This window comes from Enhydra lutris, unplaced genomic scaffold (genome assembly GCF_002288905.1).
Source record: "Enhydra lutris kenyoni isolate GAN:26980312 unplaced genomic scaffold, ASM228890v2 scaffoldscaffold35, whole genome shotgun sequence".
Taxonomy (NCBI): domain Eukaryota; kingdom Metazoa; phylum Chordata; class Mammalia; order Carnivora; family Mustelidae; genus Enhydra; species Enhydra lutris.
Window position 1 is genome coordinate 7,784,050 of NW_019154119.1, and position 24,141 is coordinate 7,808,190.

The 24,141-nt window shown below is 58.9% G+C and overlaps 1 protein-coding gene across 1 annotated transcript; it reads left to right on the top strand.

Moving 5' to 3' along the window:
* Nucleotides 1-405: 405 nt before the first annotated feature.
* Nucleotides 406-23,950, top strand: LOC111154117 (syndecan 1). The gene is made up of 5 exons (XM_022513519.1): nt 406-669; nt 19,063-19,144; nt 20,050-20,522; nt 21,549-21,675; nt 21,811-23,950. Exons 1-5 carry the CDS (start codon nt 604-606, stop codon nt 21,978-21,980), a joined length of 918 nt encoding a protein of 305 aa, XP_022369227.1. The 5' UTR covers nt 406-603; the 3' UTR covers nt 21,981-23,950.
* Nucleotides 23,951-24,141: the final 191 nt, after the last annotated feature.

The following is a 24,141-nucleotide window of genomic DNA, read 5'->3' on the forward strand; positions in this document are numbered from 1 at the left end:
CTCTCCCGCCCCTCTCCCGGACAGCGCCCCACTACACTGGGCTGGGGCGGAAGGGAGTGCGCCCCGGGCCCCGCCACCCAGGAGCAGCACAGCTGAAACGCCGGGCACAACAGCCTGTGGGGGACCACAGCTCCGCAGGAAGGCGAGGTTCTCCGGCCTCGCGCAGCGAGAGGGGGCGGGGACGGGGGCGGGGCCAGGGCGCCGGGGGTGTGGCGTTGCGAGGAGGCCGGGCCGGGTGGCTCAGGGGGCGGGGTCCTAGGGGGTGGGGACTGGGGCTGGCCCGGAGACCTGGCGAGCTGGGGGTGGGGGGCTAGTTTTTGCAACGGCTAAGGGCCTGTGGGTTTATTATAAGGCGGAGCTCGGCGGGAGAGGTGCGGGCGGGAAGCGAGCGGAGTCGAGCGCAGAGGAATCCAGCGGCAGAGAGCGGACTGTAGCCGGCGGGTCCCGCAGCCCTCGCCGTAGACAGCTGTGCGCGGGGCAGCGCCCGAGGGTGCAGAGCGCAACGACCCGGCGGAGCCGGCCAGGAGCCCCGAGCAGTCCGTGCCGCGCGGCGCCGCCCCGATCCCCGCAGCCTGCCGCGCTCCCGCCGCCGGTCCGGGCAGCATGAGGCGCGCGGCGCTCTGGCTCTGGCTGTGCGCGCTGGCGCTGCGCCTGCAGCCGGCTCTCCCGGTGAGTGCGGCCCGGGGCCGGGCAGGGAGCGGCGGGAAGCCGGTGCTTGCAGACCCGCCGATGCCGCCGGCGGCACGTGGAGGGGGAGGGGAAGCGGGGACTTTCCTTCCCGCGCTAGCCAGGCCGGCCCGGGACCGTGACCGCGAAACCCGGGCTTCCGCCTCAATTGCCTCCGCCGTCGGTGGGCGCCGCGCGGGTTCCGCCGCCAAGAGCCGGGGCCTCCGGCTTCCCGCGGAGAGGAGCCTGCGCCGGTGCCCCGCGCTCAATTATGTGACCCCGCTCCACATGCGTCGGAGCCCGCCAGCCTGCGGCGGCGCCGGGGTCGCAGGCTTCTCTCCGCTGCGCCCGCGACCTGAGAAGATGCAGTGACCGCGGCCACGACGCCCCGCCCGCAGAGCCTAATTTAAAGCAGACTTGCCGATCCCGGGCGCCCAGCCTTTTCGGCGGAGACGAGTTTGGGCGCAGCGGGGCCGGCGCGCTGGCCGAGGAGCCGGGGCCAGGGCTGCGCGGGGGTCGCGGCGGAGGTCGCGGCGGAGGTGGGGCCCTCGGCTTCCAGTCCGCTGCCCTAAGGGAGCGGGGCCGAGCTGGCAGCGGAAGGTTCCGGGAAGTTGGCCCCCGAACATCAGTTCCCGCAGGAACCCAACTTCGGGGCTGCTGAAGTTGTGCTGCCCACGGAGGGGCGCGTGCGGGGCCGGGCACGGCCGGCGCGGGCTGCGGCTTCCACGCGAGTGGACCCCGGAATGGCTCTTCCCCTCCCCCGGCCTGGCTTTGTGCTGGAGCCGCGCGGAGGGAAGGCGGGTCCCTTGGCCCGCCCAGTGGAGCCGAGGGGAAAGAGGGACAAATGTGGAGCCCGTGGCTGAGGGAGGAGGCCTTCGGGTAGGACTCCAGCGTCCACCTTTGGCGAGGGGGGTGGGTCCCCCTTTAAAGAGGGACCTGGCCGACCTAGAGCCTCCCGAGGGCCCCCAGAAAGTGATCTCCCGCCCCCGCCGCCGTCCGCTAGCCCGCCTTCCCCAATGGGGGCGCTTTGTTCTCGGCCCCTGTAACCCTTTCCTGGGAACCGCCCCGCCGCGCCGGCCCTGCCGTGGGCCAGGACGCGGGCGGCCGCCAGGTGTCAGCGCTGGCTGCCGGGTGTCCACGTCCACTCCCAGCCCCCACGCCCGCTGCAGGGGTCCCGGGGCCCTCCCCGCGGGCTGGCTCGGCCATCCCCCGGGATGGAGAGGGGAGGTGCGGACGGAGCTGGGGGCTCTTCCCTTTCCGGAAGTGGCGGTCTCTCGCCACATCTGGACCGCTCGACTTCCCTAGCTCTTGGTTAGGGAGGCACGTGGGCAGAGAAGGATCGCGGCCGGGTGGGGGGGGGGCGGGTGGGGGGAGGTGCCGGGTCTTCCCCTGGTAATGTGGCATCTGCACAAGTCTCGGCAACGCCGACCGTCTGGAAGCGGGTCCCTCTGCAATGATAGAAACTACCAGCTCCTGAGAGCTGGCGGGTATTTTACAGGGTCTGGCTCAGGTGAGGTGTTTCCCAGGCTCATCTGGGAAGAGCCCTCCCTGCTTTCCAGGCGATTGTTGTTTCTGGAAGTATTTTGAAGAGTAGGGTCCCCGATGCTGCTTGAATTGCTGATGAGTTGGAGGTGGGGGGCCGAGGGTGCCAAATCTGAGGGAGCCATGGGGACTAATGGGATTTCTGAACTCCGTCTCCCGTGCATTCCTGGCTTTCAGGTCCAGGAAGGTGGCATCTGGCTTCTCTCTTCAGGGCTGCAGTTTCTGTGGGATTCAGTTGGTGCCTTGAATCATAGTTGACATTCGGGAGAAGAGAGTGGAGGTGTGTGGCTTACTTCCATGGCCCCTCTGGTTGAGGTGGGGTTCTCCACCTATTTCCAGCAGAATCGGGGGGAGTGTGGGTGGTGGTTCTTTTGCCCGCCTTGGTTGGGGCTGGCATTCTCCTGAGCTGGGATCCCAGGGTGTCTGTTGACATGGGGGAAGGCATGGGATCTGAGGTTCTCTGTGGAGCGTGTTTGCCAGTCTCCTGTGTACTGGGTAAGGGCAGATGCTGCAGTAGGAGGCATTATGTCTTGCCTAGAAACCTTGACCCAATACAGAGGGAGACACAGGACTGGGGGACAGTTGTGTCTCAAGGGGGAAAGGATGAAAGGAGGGAGTCTCCTTAGAATGTGGTGGTGGGAGGGCTTCCTGGAGCCTGAAAGCACTAAGCTTTGGAGTCAGACCTTGGCTTGGAGTTCAGGTTTTCTTTTTTCTTTTATAAAGTGTAGCGTGTTTTCTCTTGCCCAGCCCTGCCTTTTCCTTTTACAATGAATGTCCATGTTGGGTTAAAAGTGGGGACATAAAGTGGCATAAAGTATCCACCCCTCCCCCCTTCCTAAAAGAAGTAAGGCAGTGGGGTTTGCCTAAAATAGGAGGCGGTGTCTACAGGTTGCAGACATCTGGTCTTCTCCCAGGGTTCACTTTGGTCCCAGTGGGAAAGCAGGTCAGAACCCCCCTGGGGACCAGTGAGGTAGGGTATGATTCTGGGCACCTGACTTCGAATGGGCAAGGGAAGGCTGCTAGGGCAGAAGGTTGCTTGAAACCACTCCCAAGAGACAAGAACAGGTTTGCCTAAAAAGGCTTCTGAGTGTGTGTTTCCCCTGGTCTTTTGTTTCTTCCATGCCAGGAAAGTTGCTTGTTCTGGAATAGTTACTTGTTGTTTTTCTCTCCTTCCCTTTTCTCTTTCTTGAAAGGCATAAAATCCCTTTTTGCCCTAATTATGGGGGCCAGTAGAGACATTTCCCAAAGGCCTGGCAGAGTGGGTGGGGGGTGGGGGAGACCTTAGCTGCCTCCTCCTGGGCTCGGAGCCTTCTAGAGGTGATGTCACTCCTGGCTTCAGCTCTTCCAAGAGGGTGGAGCTGGTTTTCATCTCTACCTGTGGCTCATGGTGGGTTCCAGTAATACCTCATTAACCGAGGCTGGTGGGAGACGGATGAGAGAGGAGAGAGGCCTGGAAAGAATTAGAAAGAAGTGAAAAGCTTGAATTTTGTAGTATTTTTTTTATAGAGGACTGTTTCCTATTGCCAAATTTTGGATCCTGAAATCCCTTGGGAATGAGGTATCCTTGGTATCCAGGTTTCCTTAGTGAGCTAAGAATTCACATTAGCCTCAGAAGTATTCTTTCTTTGGGCAGGACTGTCTGCAGTGTATTTTCCTTCCTTTATTAACAGAAGGATACAAAGCATAATCTAATCCGGGGAGGCCGGGGTCCTCACTTGTCACCGTGTTACGTGAGGCATTTAATCTCCTGGGTTGTTGAGCTCCCAAGACTACTTTGCCTCCTGTGCTGGGTGCCCCCGGTTGGTACCTTTTGAATTCTGGCTTGTTCTTCCTCTTCCTCCGTCTCTGATAGCAGCCCGAGGTGACAGTCACGGTTGTGTAAGTGCGGCCGGCAGCTTTTCTGTTCGGTTCTAATTTGCACTTTTCTCCAGCAGTGCTAAGACACTAATCAGGGTTGGGAGAACCATTTCTCAGACGACAAGTTTTCTGTGCTGAGAGTTTCGATGGTGAGCCACGCTCGTGATCCGTGACACGTGCACTTCGCACCTTCATGGGCCCAGCTGGGACCTCTGCAGTACCCCTGATGGTACCTAGAATAACAAAGGCTGTCAAGGGACGTGCTTAAGGCTCCCTCGGTGAACAGGTGTGGATGACCTCTGGAAGGAGGCCCCTAATGATCCCCATGTTGTGAGTTCCTCCATCTGGCTTGAGTTATAAGCGACTCGCTAGTCACAGAGGTAGCCTGGACCAGGTGAGGCTAACTCCTTGTCACTCATAATTGGAAGGGCCCTTGTTCTCAGCATGGGTCCTGTCTCTGTCTCTTCGCCATGTTTTAATTGGATCGAAGGGCATTTTCTTAGTGCCGGTACTTCCAGGCAGGCCACGAACAGTTTTGGATTAAGTAGAGCCCCAGGACCGAGTCTCAACCCTGCCACTGATTCACCATGTAATCTTGGGTGAGTCACTTCACTTCCAAGTCTTGGTGTCCTCTGAAAAGTGGACATCGTACCTGTTCTCCCTGTCCTCTTTCTGTCATTTGCGTGTTCATTTCATAATGAGCACTTGAAAGTGTTTGGAAGTGAAAGTGCCAGAGGAGAAGGGAGCTGTGGATAGAATTACGGGGCCCTTTGATTGAATGCCTGCTGTCAAGCGCTCACTGCTTCCCTTACATTCTTATTCCATTTTTACCCAAACCTTTATGAGATACGTCATTGGCCTCGTTTTGTGGATGAGGCCTCTAGAAGTGAGCCCCTCCAAGGGGCCGGTGTGGAAGAAGCAGGATTTGTACAGATGTGGGGCCGTATGTGTATGGCACGAATGAGTTGCTGGACTCTGACGTCTCCCCAGTAAAGCCCAGAAGAGCAGGGCTGCCCGACACTTGCGAGGCCCTATGGGTGATTGCTGTTCTGTCCCAGAGAACTGTGCGTGGACATGCTTTGGATGGAGGGCGCATTGGGCTGGGCAGAGCTGGCCTGAACAGTGCCTTTAGGTGAACCCTGAGCATTGGCAACATCCTGGGCTTGGGTTGGGTTCAGCCCACGGCTTAGGGACAGGCAAGAGTTGCTCCCAGGAGCCTCAGTCAGGAAACAGTGGGACCCGGGAGAGCAGGGTAGGACGTGCTCCCAGGTCTGATGCCCATGAAGGAACCACACATCCTTGGCTTGGTGCAGAGTGGCCTGATGGGGTGACTATCCCCATGTTTGGATGGTGCCTGTGTGTTTGTCCCCAGGGTAGCAGCTGGTCTCCACGGACTTTCATCTTAGGCACTGGGGAAACGTTTTTGGAATTAGTAGACCCATTTTTAAGCTTGGGAGGCAGGCACCATGGTATCAGCCAGGTGACCAGACACCCAGGACTCCTGGCTCCTGGGTTGGGCTCCCCTGCTGGCCCTCTCCAGCTCCCGCTCTCGCTGCAGGAACAGCCCTGTGAAGAAATGGTCATTCAGTGCTTTCTAGTCCTGGAACCTTGCTAGTTCTACAGAACAAACGATTTCCTGATTTCTTCCTTCTTTTCAACAACCAGTCTTGGAGTCGTGGGTTGAAAGCTACCCACTACCCCCATCCCCCACCCTGAGGGCCTGCCTGAGTGTGTCTAGAGAGAAGGAATGGGATTAAGGGAGTCTGTGGAAAGAAGGCTTTTGGCGCCAGGTCCCTGCGCCCTGGAACAGACTCAGCACGGTGTCATTTCCCTCTCAGCTGTTCCAGCAGACGTGGGGCTTTAGATGGGAGTGTGCCTTCTGGAACCTCCCTCTGAGCGGGCTGGGGAGTGCTGAGGGAGGGCAGGCGGTATCCCTCAAAACAAGGAGGCCCATTTGAGGCCACAAAGGCAAGACCGTGTGCCCCACAGTCACCTCAGCAACTGTGACTTCAATACACAGGCAGCATCCCACACAGCCTTTGGGACGACGAGTTCTGTCTGCGTGATGGCACTGCTTTGTCCTGGCCTCACGAAGCTTATGCCGGGTGGGGAGTGGGCTCTAGAAGTTCTCCGGTATTTCTGGGCCTGAGACCGGGGCCTCTGGTCAGCTCAGTGCTCTGGGGCCCAGAGGAGTGAGCAGGTGATGGGGGTTGGCCTGAGGGAAGGTGGGCTAAGCTTCCTCTGGAAAGTGTCCTGCTTCCTGTCCTGCTGTGCAGGTCTGGGGAGCCAGGGTATCTGGAGGGGCGCAAGCTCGGGGAGGCAGGCTTTATGGGGGAGGGGAGTGCGGTGGGCAGCCTTGGGGCTTGGGACCACTGGCCAGGAGAGGGGAAGGCTGGTGGCTGGACCTGCTCCCCGACACATTCGTCTGCCCACAGGTATTTCCTTGACTCATGAAGTTGGAAGCTTCCCGATGTACCCCCTTCTGGTCTCTTTGGGGGTCTCTCTCCTCCTGGCCTCTGTTTATGGCTCTAAGGGCTGCTTGGTCCTATGCGGAGGCTGCTTCTCCTCTGGCCTTCGGTGCTGGGAAAACTCCTGTGACTCCCCCCCACCAGAGGTTGCGTGCGCACGTGCCTGTGTGCGTGTACACACGGGGGTGGGGTAGTGGACACGCAGCGTGGGTTGAAGCCAAACCTAAGCTTTGCCTGGGGCATCCTGACTCTGTTTCCCCAATGGGCCTTTGTACTGGGTAGGCCGCAGTCTGTTTTGGGGGGACCCTGGGTCCCACCTGTCTACAGCTTCCTCTCCAGAAGCTAGCAAGTGGTCTTCCTCTCTCTCCCCTTTTCTGGTGGGCTTTTCCCTCTTCAGCTACAACTCTTGACGCTCCTCTGTTGCTGGCGTTAGAAGTCTTTGGAGGTTCTTCCTAGAGAAAAGAGCAGCCAGGACACTTGTCCTTCCTAGTCCTGGTTTAACCTCTGACTGGCCCACGCAGGTCTGTCTCTGTGCCTCAGTTCTCCCATCTGCTCAAGGGGTTTCCTTCCCTGGCTTTAGCTCTGATGGTCATGTGGTTGCAGAGAGACCTTGTCCTGGGGACGGTGAAGGTGGCAGTGGGGAAGGGGAGTGCAAGTGGGCAGCCTTGGGGCTTGGTGGGGAACATGGCAGGGGTTTAAGGTCCTCTGCTGTTACTCTTCTGGGGCCTTGAAGGGACACTCACTGCCTGAGAGGTGCTCTGTGGAGGGCCGGGCAGGCTGCTTGGAGGAGGTGGACTTAGAGCTCAGAGTGGGAACCAGAGGTGGGCAGGGGACCTGGGCAAGGTCAGACTTGGTGATGTTCTGTGCACACACCCAGGCATCCTGGCCCCATGCCCCAGGTCCGTTCATCGGCAAGAACGGAAGCCCCGTCGGGCAGGTTGGGGCAGTAGGGCAGGCGGGTGTGTTTATCGCTCCATTTGTCAGCTGAGTCATGGTGCCAGGCCCACAGATCCTCCCCTGACACTCACCCAACCAGTCTTGACCACGAGCCCACGATGTGCCAGGATGGGATGGGGAATAGCCCAGTATGGCTGACTAAGGCTCTGCTTGCCTGGCTTCCAACCCTGCTCCTCCTCTTTGCTGCGGAGTGACTTTGTGCAAGGGCCTGTCTTGGCCTCAGTGAGCCCATCTGTGAAATGGAAGGAGGGGGCAAAGAAGCCGGTGACCATCACACATTGGGGTGTTCATGATGTCCTGCTGGGTCATGGGACTGGGGGCGGGGCCTACCTCTGTTCCCGCTGCCTCGGTCCCTGAGGGTCCTGAGCCCTTCCTGGCTTGACCAGATCTAAAGCCCAGAGCCTGCGCACCTGCCGTGTACACAGTCCCATGGAGGTGGGGAGTGGTCTACACCTGATCGGGGGGCCCACGCAAGAGAGGGTGGCCATGACTGGGACCAGACAGGAGGCTTGATCTGTGCAGACGGGCCAGAGGGGCCGTGACAGTAAAGGTCCTTCACTGGGACAGGGTTCCTCCCAGAATCCCTCAGCGGTACCTAGTCAGGAGCTCAGACCGCAGCTCGCAGGTCATTTTCTGGCCATGGGAAGTAAGAGCGGAGGTGGTGTCCTGCTGAGGGCAGTGGGGGTGGCCGAGGCTGCCAGTCCTGCTCTGGGACCATTCACGGGCACCATGATCTCCAGCGGTGTTAAGAGTCCTGTCCCATCACAACCACGTTGAATTCGTCTTTCCCACTTAGGGCTGCCCAGCACTTTCTGTGGCCACACCCGCCCTCCTTGGTGGCCCTCTGGCCCTGGGTGGGTGCAAGGTGTGGAGGTAAAGCGGGGCCTCCTGCAGGCCAAGGTGTGCTCATCCGCTCCAGACCCAGCAAGTAATGACGGCGGGCGGCCCTGGGGGACTCGAGGACTGCTGTTTCCACGCCCCTTGCCCCACAGTGGCCGCTGATGTTCGGGGCCTCGCCAGCCTGCTTGGGGCCCGGACTGTGTTGGCAGCACCGGCTCTTCTCTCCGTGGCTTGTCAGCGTCCCTGCTGCCCAGGGGACTGTTTCGGGCCTTGGAGTCCCATCTCTGGCGAGTGTCCCCGACGGATGTGTGATCAGGTTTGGGCTCGCAGGGCCCCGGGCTGCGGGTGTTTTGGGAGGCCTCTGAGACTGGCAGAGGCTGACGTCACTCCACCTTCTCCCAGAGAGAACTGCAGGGGTGTGGCACTGCTGTCTGTGGGGACCACACCTCCTCCTGGGTGCCTTGTGGGGACCGTCAGGGCAGTGAGACCTCCAGGCTGGCCAGGGCCTGCGGGCTATGGGCTGGGCTAGGAGAATGGGCCATCTATGCAAGGGGAGCACCTCAGACTCTGCCCCTGCCTCCTCTCCCCCCCCCCCCCGCAGGCATCTGGGGGTAGGGGTGGGGGATGCCTGGGGGAGGAGCGTAGTTGCTGTGTTTTTCTGGGGTCATCCTGGATGTTGTAAGGTCCTGGGAAGGCCCTGAGGTCTGGGTCCTCATCCTGGGAATTGTGTGAGGAGCAGAAAACCTGTGACTTTAACACCCACCCCCCGCTGAATAGGGCCATCCTTCGACCTAGGGGCTGGGCGTCCAAGGGACATCCTGGTCCACCTTTCCCCCAGTATGACAGCAGCAGCCTGAGCCTGATTGTTTGGGTCTGTCTACCTTTGGGGTGGGTTCTGGGGTCCTGACGCTCTGAAGGCTGGGCAGGCCAGGTGGGGTCTAGAGCTGGTGGGCTAGTGGGCATAGGTGAGCATCCCTGGGGACTGGACCAGGGAGAGGCGACCTATGGAGGCTGGGACGAGCACTGGACATGGAGTTACCAGGCTCCGTCATTACCAGGCTCCCTGGGTACCTCCGACCTGTTTCTTCACCTGCCCCTAAGCCTCAGTTTCCACTTCTGTAAATTAGGGGTTTTCATCTGCCTCAGAGGGCTTGGGACAAGGTCCCCGGAAGTAATATATGTGGCATGAGTGAGAGCCTCTTCCTTGCCTGGGCTCAGAGGAGCAAGTCTAGGGGAGTTTGGGGGCTGACTCTGTGGGGGGGGGGTGCCCTGGGGAGACCCCCTGCTGGCTGCCTGACCTGTCCGGGCGTATCATCCCTTCATGTCAGTGGCTGGCTGGTTTTACTCCCGTGTGCTGATACTGTAGGGTCTGAAAACAGGGCTTTTGCCCCTTGGAAATTGGAACCTTCCCTGGCAGGCCAGACTCTGCTCACCTGTGCCCGAGTCTCTGCCAGGGGCAGGCCACTGACCCCAAGGAGGTGTGGGCTGGGCCGGTGGGTGGTGTGAGGAGGCCGGACACCAGGGCACCTGGGTAGGGGTGCAGGCCAGCTGAGCAGGGACCCCCAGACTGGGGGGGGGGGGACAGTGGCTTGTCCCTAGATCTGCAGACTTAAGGTCGCCCAGGAGAGGGAGCTGGGCTAGGCTGGGCCGCAGGATTTGAGGGGAGGAGGGCCCCACTCCTACAGTCCTTCCTTCTGCACTTTCCCCTTTGCCACCTCCCATGGAAATGATGGCTCCTTCTTCCTGAGGGCAGGGGAGCCACGTGGTCCTCACTGAAGGTGGCTCACAGCATGCCTATCGGCCTGCCTGCCCACAAACCCTCCCCCTGGCCCTTCACTGGCTGTGTGCCCTGGGACTAATGACTTGTCCCCTTTGTTTCCGTTTCTTTATCTGGAGGATGACTATGGTACTAGAAGCTAAGGTTATTATGAAGATTAATTAATTCAGCTAAAGTGCTTAGATCAGTGCCAGGCACAGGGTACACAGTAAATATTAGCTGTTATAACTGTTTTTCCCCTGAGGCCTAATTCAGGTATTTCTGTTTGTCGAGTAACCCCCAGCCCAGGTTAAAGCCCAAGATTCTTACTGCCACCCTGACTGTCCTTGAGCCCTGGGGATGGTATTAGGGCTACTTCCCCTCCTGGGTGCCTCCTGGGTGCCTCCTAGGTGCCTCTGAGCTCCTAAGACTGGGGCTGCATCCAGTCTCCCTTCAGCTGCCTTAGGACCTACTGTGCACGGGTGCTGCTAGTGCCTAGGAGCTCAGGGCTGGGCGTTTGAGGCTTGGTGGGCCCTCCAGCCATCAAGAAGCCCCTGGCGGATGGTATGCTGATGGTCAAGGGACCCAGGCTACTCTGCTTCTGTGGAGGTGGGAGCCCACCAGTCACCTGGGGAGCAAGCTTAACCTATTCAGACCTGGTCTTCATGGAAGATTCTGCCGCATCTTGCTTATGCCCCAAACTCCCAGTTCCACTCTGCTATGGTACCCCTGTGGGACTCCTTCAAGGACGCTCTGCCCTTCCTGTGTCTTTGTCTGGGCTCCTAGCAGCCTCAGTGCCTAATCAGTCTGAATTGTACTTTATTCCAGAGGCAGGTTCCCAGGCTAGCCCATTCTTCTGCTTGTGGGAGGAGAAGCCATGTCTGTAGCTCAAAGTGGGAACAAAGAGAATTTCGTCTTTCTTAGGTGTGGGGTTGGCTGGCAACCATATTCTGACACAGGTTAAAAAATTTGTTCTTGGCATCTCCCAGCCTCTCTTTTGTAACCTTTCCCATCCTCCATAGCTCCTACCCACCCACAGTGCCTCACTTCCAGAATGAGCACATCCCCCTTATAGAGCTGCTTTATACTCTAGTGTGAATGACTAGCACCGGATAGCCTTCCCAGAGGCATTTTAATGGGGATACTCTGCAACAGCAGGGACACCAATGGGGTAAATGGGTGAAGAAGAGCTCCCCTTCCCTGCATACACAGCTGGAGCCCCGACTGGTTGCAGGTGTGTCCAAAGCTACAAGTTTCTGCCTCTGTGAAACTTGAGGATACTTTATTTAGAGCAGTGGGGCAGGGTGGGGGAGTTGTCTCTAGAGGCCGGTATGCCAGAGGTGTCAGGCCCCCAAGCCTGGTGGAATCTGGGGGTTAATCAGCTAGGGAGGAGTGCAAGGGGCCCCCGTGAGGGCTGGTGGGGAACCCTACACCGAGCTTCTGGTTTTAGCTGTCTTGTTTGGATAGCCAGGGTTGGGGAGGGACAAGGCTCTGGAGGCCTTAGCTGCTCTCTCTGTCCTCATGGGTTGCCAGTTGCCAGAGTCCCCTTGATTTGGGACATCTCCAGCATCCTGCCTGGTCCATAACCCTCCTCAGAAAGCTGAGCGCAATGACCCTGAGTCCCTGTGATCAAGCGCCCTTATCCCCACTAGCCACGTGGGTCCTCTGCCCACTACGCACCGTGTTTGTGGTACACCCCGCAGGTGGGCAGTCTGCTGCGGCTGCTGCACCGCTTGCCCCTTGAGGGCGGGTCTCGACCTCCCCGCCGTAGACTGGGAACTAGGACCCCCTTGCCGTCACTCATTGGACAGATGGGGAACTGGAAACTGTGTGTTTTCCAAGGTCATCCAGTAAGTTGGGAACAGAGCCCAGGCTATAACCAGGTTTTCCTGGTGTCGGGTTTGGTCACTTTCCCCTGGCTGTCCCTTGTCTGGCTCCCAGGGCAGCCCTGGCCACAAAGGCTGGCACGGCCAGGCTGGGCAACCTTGCTCAATGCCCAGCCTGGGGCGCTCGCGGGCGGGGTTGGGGGGGCAGGAAGCTGAGGAACTGGTCTTCCAGCTCCGCGGCCCCACACCCAGCCCTCAGCTGGGCCTGTTCTGAGACGAGTCCCAGCACGTGGGCTGTGAGGCGGGCTCCAGCTCTGGGGAGGGGTGGGTCTGGGGGTGCTGGTGGCAGCTCTCACCTGGCTTGGGCATCGGGCCTGGGGCTGGCTGCCAGGATCCTCCCTCCCTCAATGCAGCCTTGTTTTCTCTGGGTACTTGACAGAGGCAGAATGCGCCAGGGCAAAGGGCTCTGCGACCTTGACCTCAGGTTTCCATCTGGAAAGCCCAACATTAGTGTTGTGGGAAATGCTACCACAGGGCTGGCCAGGGAGGAGAGGGCTGTTTCCAAGGCCGGTATGGACATGCCCTGCCCTGGAACCCCCCACGTGGTGAGGCCTGTGTCTGAGTGGCAGGCTGGGGACAGGTCAGGTGGGTTGTGTGTGTGAGTGGGGGGAAGGGTACACGCGTGGGAGGTCCCCTGAAAGGCGCTCCTCCTGGCAGAAGTGCTGATGGGGGTTGGGGCCCGGGTGCCCTCATGGCTGCTCAGGCTGAGGGCAGAGTAAGTCTCCTGTCACCCAGCTGCTGCTGCCTGGTCCCCTGCTGCCCTAGGCCAAGCCCGTCATGCCCTCTGCAAGTCCGGGCTTGACCTGACTTGGGTAGAGAGACACTGAGCTGATAAATCACCATGCCTGTCAGGCCGGAAATGCTGGGGTGGCTCTGAGGCTCTGGTGGGGCCCCCACCTCCTGGGAGTGTCTTCAGTGGGGGCAGGCTTCAGGGTCTTGGGGCCAAAGCTGGGAGACTGGTGCCTCTCAGTGTCCTTAAGCACATCTCCCCAGCAGCTCCCAAGGTAGGAAAGAAGCCCCCGGAGAGAAAGTGATTTATGTGCCACCACTGGGATAGCCTGGGGCAGGAGGGAGCCCAGTGTCTTCCCTGGACCCTGGCCTGTTGTCCTGTACAAACCCCAGTGTGGCAATCGGGGGCCACCGTGTCACCCGCTGACAAGGAGCTGGGGCTGCTGCTCCCATGTCCCAGCCTAGCCTGTCAGAGCACTAAGGGAGCTTGGGGGACTCTAGCCTGGCCTTCTGTTGTCTGGAGAGAGGCAGAAAGCTGCCCAGGTCACCCAGCAGGGGAGCAGTAGGGCTAGATGCGCCCTGGGGCAGCCACCCTGGTCAGGCTCCCCACTCCCCGCAGCCCTGGCTCTGGTGATTTCCCTGAGACCCCGGATCCAAGCTGCTTTGGGTTTGACCTGCCTGGCCCTTTGGATCCGTGCTCAGGCCATGTTGCCCAGGTGCTAAAGGAGCAGGTACAGATGGTGTCCCGGACGAGGAAAGTAGGGCCCCAGGGTGTGGTGAGCCATAGGAGTGGGGCTGCGTGTTCCACAACATTCTCTTCCCTCCCTCCGCTCCCCATCTCTCACTCCATCCCCCCCCAGGGAAGCAGGTACCCCTGAAAGACTGCAGGGGGGCTCAGTGGCCCCTGCTCCCTGCCCCGGTGGGCCCGCCCCGAGAGACCCGGCTCCTCCTGCCAGGTCAGTGCCTGAGGCCTGAGATCCCACAGAGGGCCGGCAGCCCCAGGCCGGCAGGGCGGGCTGGAGGGAGGCTCCGCTTTGTCCCCTGCTGCTCATGCTGTGAGCAGCCAGAGGGCCCATGCCTCTGAAGTTCAGGGTTTCCTCAGCTCCGCGGTGAGGCTCTTTCACAGACCAGGCAGGCACTGCGGTGCACTGTTTGTAGAGAGTGGCTGCATCAGAAATACAGAGAATGTTCCAGAGTCATCTGGGATCCCTTTGCCACTAGGGCTTGTTTTGGGGGCCCTGTTGCTGTTTGGGACTTCCTTCTTGAACATGACCAGAGCGAGGGTCTTGGGACCTTCTAGGGGTTTGCCTTCCCCAGCGCCCAGGCGCTGGGCAACTCCAGGCTAGAAATTTTCCTGTTCAGATTAGTGTTCTCCAAGAATAGGCTGCATCCCTACTCGAGTGAGGACTTTGTTCGCTATCAGAGTCCTGGGCCTTTGCCCTAGACCCACTGAGTCAACTTCAGGGATGGTGCTCAGAGGACTTCATCTGGTGATTCTCAGGATCCTGAGAAAGAGAGCCCCGGGCCCAGCTGAAGGCGATGGTTTGGATGTCCCTTTGGGTCAGTTTGGCATCCTGATGCATAGGTGAGGGTTGAAGGCTGGGGTTCTTTAGCTCTGAGATCTCAGGACCCAAGAGTTAGGAACTGTAGGGGTGTGTGTGGGGGGGTGGGGGGAGTCTTAGTTCCATGGATCTGACCAAGAAACTGAGGGAGTAACAATTCCTAAAGAAAATATGAATCTCTTAATCCTCCCAAGAGTGTCTGCTGCTCCGTGGGATCTCAGTGGGTGGGAACAGTGGGTGTTTGTCCTGGCAGGTCTGTGGGGCCCGTGTTGTGTTTGGCCCCACCGCTGGGCTCCTGGAGCAAGTTGGGGGCCTCCAGTCAATAGTCCCAGAGCCAGCACCAAGGCTGGCTGCCTAGGAAACGCTGCCGCCAGCCCCTTTAGCTCTGAAGGAGACCAGGAGGGCTGTGGACTCGGTGATTTGGTCCTACTACAGCAGCCCGGGCTTCATCGTCCCACTGGGACAAATAATGATTAACGGATACCTGAGCCTCCTTCCCTGCAGCCGTGTATGCCTGCCACACTCCTGAGGTTCCCGTGTCGCCGAGCTTAGTGACTTGGGGCTGAGTGTTGTCTCCAGGTCTGCCTGGGGGGTTTCAAGGCCCAGCTTCAGTGTCCCCTGGAGGGTCACCCTCTGTGCCCCAGCCACCTGTTTGGAAGCCCGAAGTGGGGCTCCTGGCTGTGTGCCTTGGGAGCTTGCCAGGACCAGACCATGTCTTTTCTCTCCAAAGCCCCTGGATGGTGATCCCCTGAGTGTTGGTGTCACGGGCCCTGTTTAATATCTGTCTGTGACCTCCTTACACGATACTGTGCTTTTAGCCACGTGTTGGCTGAAGAGCAACTCAGTGATGCTTTCTAAAGGCTTCGTGCTTTCTCCATCACTAAGTCAGGCAGCCGGTGACACATGGTTAGTGACTCGGGGTCACTAACCTGTAGTTTGGAAACCACAAGTCTTGGACCTGTTGGCTGCAGCTGACGGGGCAGCAGGAGTCCGGGGAGCAGGGGGACAGGCAGCCTCTTCCATGAGTCTGGACTTGGAAGCACTAGGGTCCGCCTTCCTCCCTCGAACCTCTCTGAGATGTCCACTTGCTGTCTTGACTTGTGAGTTACCATGAAGCTCTTGGCCCCAAGATGTCTTGGGGGGCTGCTGCCCCACGGCCGCACTCCTGTCGGCCAGCCAGGATGGAGGTTGCCCAGGAGGGTGGCGCTGTCTTTGGCCAGTGCGGGGTGAGAGCTGGCTGGGCTTGGCTTGAGGCTCTGCCTTCTTGAGGCTCTTCTGCCGGTCTCCGCCCACAGACTCCTGATCTGTTCTCGGGAATGGCAGGCAGGAGCCCGAGGCAGACTCCCAGCCCTTGGCAGCTGTGACGCATGGGCTGGCACCTTGGTCCCCTCGGCTGCTGGGGTAGGGGTCAGGCATTCTTACTCTGTGACACTCTCATCCTGTAGCTCCAGAGCGGGGGTGGCTGTGTTGATGGGACTGACATCTTCATGTATGCGTTGCAGAAGTGTAGATGGGCACCTTAAACCGGATGGGCCTGCCAGGGGGTCTTTTGGGGGCTGGGGGGGGAGGGAGAGAGCTGGGTAGGTGAGGGGAGCACGTGCAGCCACAGCCCATGGCCTTGGGCAAGTCCCTGCCCCTGTCTGTTTCAGTTCCTTATCTGTGCAAGATGCTAATCTCAGGCCTGCCTGCCTCAAATAGAAGGGTAAAGGTGGAAAGGGATAGAAAGTGTTTCCAGTGTGCGAGAATGCCTCAGTTTCTCATACCATCTCTTTTCTGCTCTGCTGGAGCCCTGACCCCGGGTAGCCTCTCTCAGTCCTTCCACGCAGCTCGGGTGTGGCCAGCAGCTCTGATATGGAGGTGGGCTAAGCTCCTTTCCTACTCCCTGTCCCCCAGCCTCCATGTGTCTGCCACATGACCTGTGCCCTCCACTGGAGCCAAACCTGGCTTTGGCCTCTTGGGCTGGTGGGCTTAAAGGTCTGGAGCAGATTGGCCCTTCCTCTGGGCAAACTGAATGTGCAGATGTTTAGATCTTCCTACAAGGATTTTGGTGTGTTGGAGGAAAAGCTGAGCTTCCTAGGATTCTGCAGAGGTTAAAGATCCCCATTCAAGGTGTGAGCTGGCCTGCCTTTACCTTCCCAGGCTACTTGAGGTGAGTTCCAAGCTGGGCCACTCGCCTGTCCCCCAGCAGCCCTGATCTGTGGCCACGCGGTGGTCTCCGAGGGGCCCTAGGCAGAGACAGGGTTGCGGAGAGCCCCACAGGAGGCCTTGGGGGCAGCTGGCCACAGGCTCTTAGCACAGCTGCCTAAGTGAAACAGAAGTCTCACCCCAAAATGCCAGTCATCTGGCACCTAGTGATCCAAGTTCAAATTCAGCAGTTTCTGCTCATTTCCTCCCCAGGGAGTGGAGGCCCTCACTAAGGTTCACACCTGAGGGGATCAGGAGGTCACTGCAGCCCTTCCCCTGCTGGAGACCAGGCCCTGAGAGGGGAGGGGCTGCCCCGAGGTCAGGGAGCTGGTTTCAGCAGAGAAAGCGTTTGCTTAAGAGCTTGTTGTGTAAACAAGATCGCACAGGGATAAGCTGAGCAGAGTGGAGGGAACAAATTGTTTTTAGGGACTGGGCAGATTCACAGTTTTATCTGGTGGTGAAAGAGGCCCTGTGCTTGGGAAACGGGCTAACCTGTTGGGGCTTCTCTGGGTAGGTGAGAGGTTGGGCCTCCTCAGCATCTGCCTGCCCTCACCTGGGCCCGAGACTCCGGCTTCTGCTAGAAGATTTGGCCCTCGTTTTGCTGCCATGTGGGTGGCAGTCTGCTGTGGGCCAGGGGTGGGGGCGTGTTGGGATGGGGGAACCTGCTCCATGCCCGCCTGGTGAGCAGTGTTCTTTGCTCCCTTCGGGTGCAGGTACAGGCCTGGTGGAGGTGAGCTCCGTGGAGACAGGCCAGGTGTTGGAAGCACCAGCTGGGGACAGCCTAGGCAGGAAGTGGCCTGAGGGGCGGGTAGAGGACAGGGACTAAGCCAGTTGGTGTAGATGGGCCATGAGTGCCCAGATGGGCTCTTCTGGGGCCAGAACCTTTTTCTGGGGGGGTGAGAAGAGAGGTAGAATTTGGGTTTTGTACTTTCAGAGGAAGCTCAGTGATATTTCTAGCCTGGTGGTTTCTACACGTGTCTCAAGTGTCCCTCTGACCCGAGGGTCTGATGGGGAGCCTCCACCTGGCCCAGCTGTGCCCCAGGCAGCCTCAGCGAGGCCAAAGGTCTTGTCTGTCTCTTCCTTGCTCTGCTCCACTCAAGAGTGAAACCCCATGGCCTGTGGTGGGGACCCAGGGAGGCCTCTGGGGCTGAGGAGGCCTCATTTCCTGGAGCCCAGCCTTGGGTCCTGGCTCTGTCCTGCCTCTCTTCTGACACTCCACCACCTCCATCCCAGCTCTCCCCCAGAAGGCACCATGCTGAGCAGCTCTCACTCCCTGAGTTAGAGCAGCGGCTGCTGTCGGTGCATAACCTCAGTGAGTTTTTGTAGCAGTCCTGGAATGTAGATATTACTACTGTCCCCATTTTACAGATGGAGAAACTGAGGCCCTAAGAGGTTTAGTGATGTCCCCAGGGCCACTCATCTAGTAAGTGGCTAAGGTCAGGGAGTATCCTACCCCATGTGCTCTGAACTGTACTGCTCTGCCTCCTTATTCATGTTTTGGTGGCCCCTGACATCGGGGCCCTCTAGAGACGGAGGGGTCACGAACTCCTGTGGGTCAAAGGCTTGTTGCTGAACAGGACACTCATAGCTATCCGTCCTGCCACCTGGCCGTTGGGTCTCTCCTTCTCCGACTGACGTTCTGGAACTAGTGTTGGGGAGCCCTCCACACCCCCACATCGCCGGGCTCCAGGCTTCTCTGCAGCCTGCTGGGCTGTCTGTGGTGTGTCTTGCCTCCTCCTGGCCTGCTCACTAGTCCTGCAGTGGCAGCCCCTGCCTCGGGAGTCACCCTCTGGCCCCCACAGCCTCTGGGAGCTGCACTGGGCAGGCAGTGTCCTGGGACTGCTGTTTGCACACACGGTCCCTACCAGGCCCATAGCCCATGTGTTGGTGCCTCCTGAGTGCCGGGCCTCTTCTAGATCAGTCTCATCTGTCCCTAGCCTAATGGGCATCCTGTCTTTGCTTCCGCAAGGGGGCCTGGGCCCAGTCCTTCCCGTTGGTGAGAAAACAGGCCAGGTGTGGGAGGGAGCATGGCCAGGCCTGGGGCTGTCCTGTGTGGGTATGTCCCATGCCCATCCCTGATCTTTTCCCCTATGAGACCCTTGATGCCATACCCTGGTGTCCAGCATGCCTTTCTGGAGTCAGGTTACTGGGGGATTGTTCCTGGGGCTCTAGAAAACCCCAGTCTTGGACCCTGAAGCTCCCTGGCCAATGGCCCCATTTTTAGTGTGGTCTGAGCTGATGGGCTCCATTGGGGCCACAGTCTCTCTTCCCAGTAATGACATCTTCTGTGGCTCTTCTAAGAGGTCCAGGGCCCCCTTACCAGGCTGAGTTTCTTGGGGTAAGGGCCCTGCCCTCTCTGGCATGTTTTTTGTACCCCCAGCACCTGGTGCAGGGCTGGGTCATCATAGCATTCGGGGGTGTGTGGGGGACCAGAGGGCTGCCCTGAGCTGAGGGTCCTGGTGCTACACACAAAGTCTTCTTTCCTGTGCTGTGTGTGTGTGTGTGTCTGTGTGTGTGTGTGTGTGGTGCGAGAATTCAGCTGTCTAGGACAGGGACCCCAGAGTAGCAGGGCCTTGGCCAAGCTTCCACTCATACCCTTTTGTATCCTTTTCCAGCAAACTGTGGCCATAAACGTGCCCCCTGAAGATCAGGACGGCTCTGGGGATGACTCTGACAACTTCTCTGGCTCTGGTGCAGGTGAGCTGACACGAGCAACCCCCAAGGTGGCCATCAGGCAGCAGGGTCTGGGGGGTGATGTTAGGGAAGAGAATGAGGTCCATGCTGCAAGGAGAAGGCATGTGTGGGTTGGCGGGGAGTGAGTATTGGGGTTCTAGAAGGCCCTGGGGGCTGTCCGCTGCAGACAGACTTGGGCTCATAGTGTCCTAACTCTCTGGGCAACCTTTGGAAAGGGGGACTTCTCCAGGCCTCTCTTTCTTCATCTGTAAAATGGGAATATATCTTGACTTCATAAGATTATTGGGAGCTGTAAGATAACACAGAGCCTGTAGATCCTCCATAAATGTTCCCTTATCTTCTCCTATTTCCCCTTTCCCTGGGGGAGTGAAGTCCTTGAGTGGCAGGTGACCAGGGAGGCCTCCCAGAGGAGGTGCTCTTGAGCAGGATTTTGGAAGAGGGTTGAGGCCATCTGTGGGGAAAGTGGCCGAAGTAGGGGCCTGAAAGCTGGAAGTAGGACACAGGCCTCTGTTCTTGGTGGGGGTGTGCTAGGCCTTTTTGGGGAGAAGGGAGGTGAACAGGGAGGGGGCCAGGGAGGTGTGTGTGCGGAGGACAAGGCAGTCAGGCTCCGGAGAATGCCCGCATCCAGGTAGCAGGCTTCCGCAGCTTCGGGAAAGCTTCCTTCCCAGATGGCCTGGTGTGTCGTGGCTCGAGACACCACGCTGTCCCCAGGCACGTGTAGCAGAAAAGGGCAGCTTTCCTCTTCCATTTTCCAAAGCAGAGTTTCTCCCCTGGGGAAACCGCTTCTCACGGAGGGGTTGCTCTGCCGGCCGGGGAGTCTTTGGGCGGGCCTTCCTCCCTGCAGGAGCTTGGCCGGTTTGGATGTCCTGGGCCTTGCCTGCTCCAACAAGCTGCTTCTGGGCTTCCAGGTGCTCTGCCAGATATCACCTTGTCGCAGCAGAGCCCATCCACGTGGAAGGACGTGGTGCTCCTGACAGCTGTGCCCACGGCTCCAGAGCCCACTGGCACAGATAACCCCACCGTCTCCACCTCCGTCCTGCCCACGGGAGAGGTACCCGAGGAGAGGGAGGCGGTGCTCCTGGCCAAGGTGGAGCCTGGCTTCACCGACCAGGAGAAGGAGACCACCCACCCACCTGGTGAGACCACGCCACACCCGACTACTCACCGGGCCTCGACAGTGAGAGCCACCACGGCCCCGGGGCCTGCCACCTCCCATCCCCACAGGGACATGCAGCCTGAGCACCATGAGCCCTCGGCGGGACCCAGACAGCTCGACCCTCACACTCACCATGTGGAGGACAGAGGTCCTTCTGCCACCGAGAGGACCGCGGAGGATGGAGTGTCCACTCAGCTCCCAGTAGGCGAGGGCTCTGGGGAGCAGGTGAGTGCCCCCCGCTGTAGTCATCTGTGTTTCCACGGTGCATGGTGCCGACGGACTCTGGCTCAGTCATCAGGCACCCCCAGCACCTTGTGTCCTGTAAGCATGTCCCATCCCCCGCCATGAACAGAGGGTCACAAGGTCCTACCTTCCCCCTGCCTCCAGGGCCAGGCCCAGGGCAGGACAGACTAAATAGGAGACCAGAGCAAAGGAGTCCTTTAAGATTGCTTGTGAGGGGACGCCTGGGTGGCTCAGTTGGTTAAGCAGCTGCCTTCGGCTCAGGTCATGATCCCAGCGTCCTGGGATCGAGTCCCACATCGGGCTCCTTGCTTGGCGGGGAGCCTGCTTCTCCCTCTGCCTCTGCCTGCCATTCTGTCTGCCTGTGCGCGCTCTCTCTCCCTCTCTCTCTGACAAATAAATAAAATTAAAAAAAAAAAAAAAAGATTGCTTGTGAGAAGTCTTCCCAAACTTAAGCAAGAGAGTATAAAAATTCTACTCGATCTGACTTTCTGTCTTGCAGTCATGGTAACTTTACACTTTACATTAAAATGACGGTATTTCTTTTCTTTTTAAAGATTTTTATTTGTTTATGAGAGAGAGAGGGACAGAGAGAGAAGGTATGCACGTGCATGCACACACAAATGGGGGGCAGGGGCAGAGAGAGGGAGAAGCAGACTCGGTGCTGAGCAGAAAGCCTGATGCGGGGCTCCATCCAAGGACCCCGAGATTGTGACCTGAGCCAAAGGCGGACACTTAACTGACTGAACCACCCAGGTGTCACCCTGTCTATTTTCATATAAATACATGTGCCTTGTCTCACCTGCTGTGATGTCTCTGCCACAGTCCAGCCGGGGTCTGGTGTGATAGGATGAGAGGCTTTGGGGGTCCAGGAGGTCTGGGTTGGGTGCATCTGAGCTGGTGGCAGTGGTGACCAGGGAGGCCTGAGCTGCTTCTGGGTTGGGAAAGAAAACTGGATGCTGTTGCCAGAGGTGGCCCACCCCAGCCTGAGGTTGTCCCTGCCTCCCGTAGGACTTCACCTTTGACCTGTCTGGGGAGAATGTGGCTGGGACAGTGGTGGAGCCCAACGAGCGGAATCAACCCCCAGTGGACCGTGAGGCCTCACAGGGCCTCCTGGACAGGAAGGAAGTGCTGGGAGGTGAGTTTCTCTCAGGTGGGGGGTGGGCTGTATTTGTCCCTGGAGCGGGGCTGACCAAGGCGGCCTTGGGGGCCCCTCCTGGTGTGGGGGGGCTGCTACTTAACCCATGCTGAGCCGGCCTCCCTGCCCTCACAGGGGTCATCGCTGGAGGCCTCGTGGGGCTCATCTTGGCCGTGTGCCTGGTGGGTTTCATGCTCTACCGGATGAAGAAGAAGGACGAGGGCAGCTACTCCTTGGAGGAGCCCAAACAAGCCAATGGCGGAGCCTACCAGAAGCCCAGCAAGCAGGAGGAGTTCTATGCCTGACGGGGACCGTGCCCCTCCTCCCCCTACCACTTGCTAGGCCCCCACTTGCCTCTTCCATGAAGAACTGCAGGCCCCGCCACCATGCCCCCCTCCCAGAGCCCTGCCCGCGGACTCCGGGGGCACGCTGGGGGCTCTCGACTCTGCTTCTCTGACTTCTGCCTGGAGACTTGGGCGCTGGGGCTTTCTCGCACGTGACCTTTCCACCACAGCCAGCACCTGGCATCTCCTCCTCCTGACTCAGTTTCTCCAACCTGGAGCAGCCCCCGCCAGGCCCAACTCTGGAGGGAAAGGGGACCCTGCCGCTTTGGTCCTGGATGGGTCTGCTGGCCAGCGGTGGGTACATCTGTAGCACTTGCTGGCGGAGACCCCTGATCTGGGGGCATTTCCTCCCCCGAAGGGCGAGGGGTGGGGAGAGGAGTTCGGAGCTCCAGCAGATTCCCATTGTTTTGTGGAGGGGGGTCTCCTTTAGATACACCTTGTTTTTGCACATGTTTCCTCTAGTTTCTCTGTTCATAGTCCAGTAGACTTTGTTACTCCTGAGGTAAGTTAAGTAAGTTCATTCGGTTACCTACGTCTTGCTTCCCCTCATCTATGGCAAGGAGACAGCATCAGGGTTCAGACTTTTCTGTTTTGTTTGTCGTTTTTTGTTTTTTTTAAACTAGGAGAACCAAATCGGGAAAACAACATAATAGGCCTAGTTTGAGGGTTATCTCTGAGTTGTCACTCGTGTGCAACAGGGTATGGAATGTCTGCCGGGTGGCCCTTGGGCTGGGCTAGCTGATCCCAGCGGCCCATGGGCAGTCGCCGCTGGAGCAGCCGTGCCCGAGGCCATGGGGCCGCCGCCGTGGCCAGGCTGCTGTGAAGCAGAGGAGCCAGGGGAGAATGGAATCCTGGCAGCTCTGGCTGGGGACCGAGGAGAGAGGACTGTGGGCCGGGAGACGGGGCAGTGGGCCCAGAGAGTCTCCCGCAGACTGAGCCCGGCCTTGGGTGCCCCAGAAAATGTCTCTGGGGGACATCTGCTTCTGGAAGGTGATGTGAGGGGCCTGGGCACACCTGGCACAGAGCTGTTCCACGCAGGACCAGGTTCCCCTTCAATGTGCTTCTGTGGCCCTGCCTTGGGCTGGAATCAGGAATGTTCCAAAGAGTGATAGTCTTTTGCTTTTGGCAAAACTCTACTTAATCCAATGGGTTTTTTCCCTGTACAGTAGATTTTCCAAATGTAATAAACTTTAATATAAAGTAGTCACGTGAACTCTCCTACCTTTGCTGCTTGTCTCTGTGTTGGTCATGTGGACGTGACCAGCCTTTTCTCCAAACACAGATGATACTGAGAAACTTGGCCAAAAACTCTGTGCCTTTGTCTTTCCCGTGAGGAGGGATTCTGGGACCAGAGTCCCTCTGGTTGCTTTGCTTCTCGTTTTTTTTGTCTTTTCTAAAGTTCTTCTGGAGGTCAGTAAGTCCAGCCAAGGTTATAGAAGGCCTGATGTAAATTTCTGTTGCCAAGCTCGAAGCATTGTCGCTTCAACGGCTGGAGAAGCTGTGGCGCCTCCAGCCCAGCCTTCGGCGGAGGCCACCGGTCCCACAGCGCCCCGGAGCCAAGGCCTGCCTCTCAGACACCTTGGACGGACCTCCTCTCACACCTTCGCCAGGACCCGAGGCCCCCAGCGCAACCCTCCTTGGAGCCTCTGTGCTTGCCTATTTAATTTGACACCGTTCCAGCTGCTCTGTTGGCTGTTCCAGGAGGGGGGCCGTCTGTGACCCAGAGAGGTGCGCCGCCAGGAGAAGGGAACCTGTGCTCAGTACTGGGACTTTCTGTCCGGAGTGTGTGACCGGACATGACTGGGGGGGAGGGGTGTGGGGAGAAGGGTGGGGAAGGGTCTGTTACTGCTCATCTCTGCTCATCCTTGGGATGAGGCCGAGCCTGTGGCTGGGCCCAGTCGTGTAACTATAATAAACGGCACTTGTCATTTTGGGCTGTGGTGGTGGTTGAGTCTCTTCTTGGCCTGGCCATGCCCTCACCTGTCCTCTTCTTGGAGGGATCCCGGCTCTGGGCCGTGCTGTTGGTTGGTGAGGAACACGGGACCAGTGCCGGGCCCTCTGCAGTAAGGGAGGGCTCTGTCCCCCTCTGCCCTGGATCTCACCTTTGTCATCTCACCTCCTT

Coding starts and splice junctions, on each gene's coding strand:
- LOC111154117 (XM_022513519.1), top strand. CDS start 604: ATGAGGCGCGCGGCGCTCTGGCTCTGGCTGTGCGCGCTGGCGCTGCGC. Junction 670..19,062: donor GCCTGCAGCCGGCTCTCCCG/GTGAGTGCGGCC, acceptor ATCCTTTTCCAG/CAAACTGTGGCCATAAACGT. Junction 19,145..20,049: donor CTTCTCTGGCTCTGGTGCAG/GTGAGCTGACAC, acceptor CTGGGCTTCCAG/GTGCTCTGCCAGATATCACC.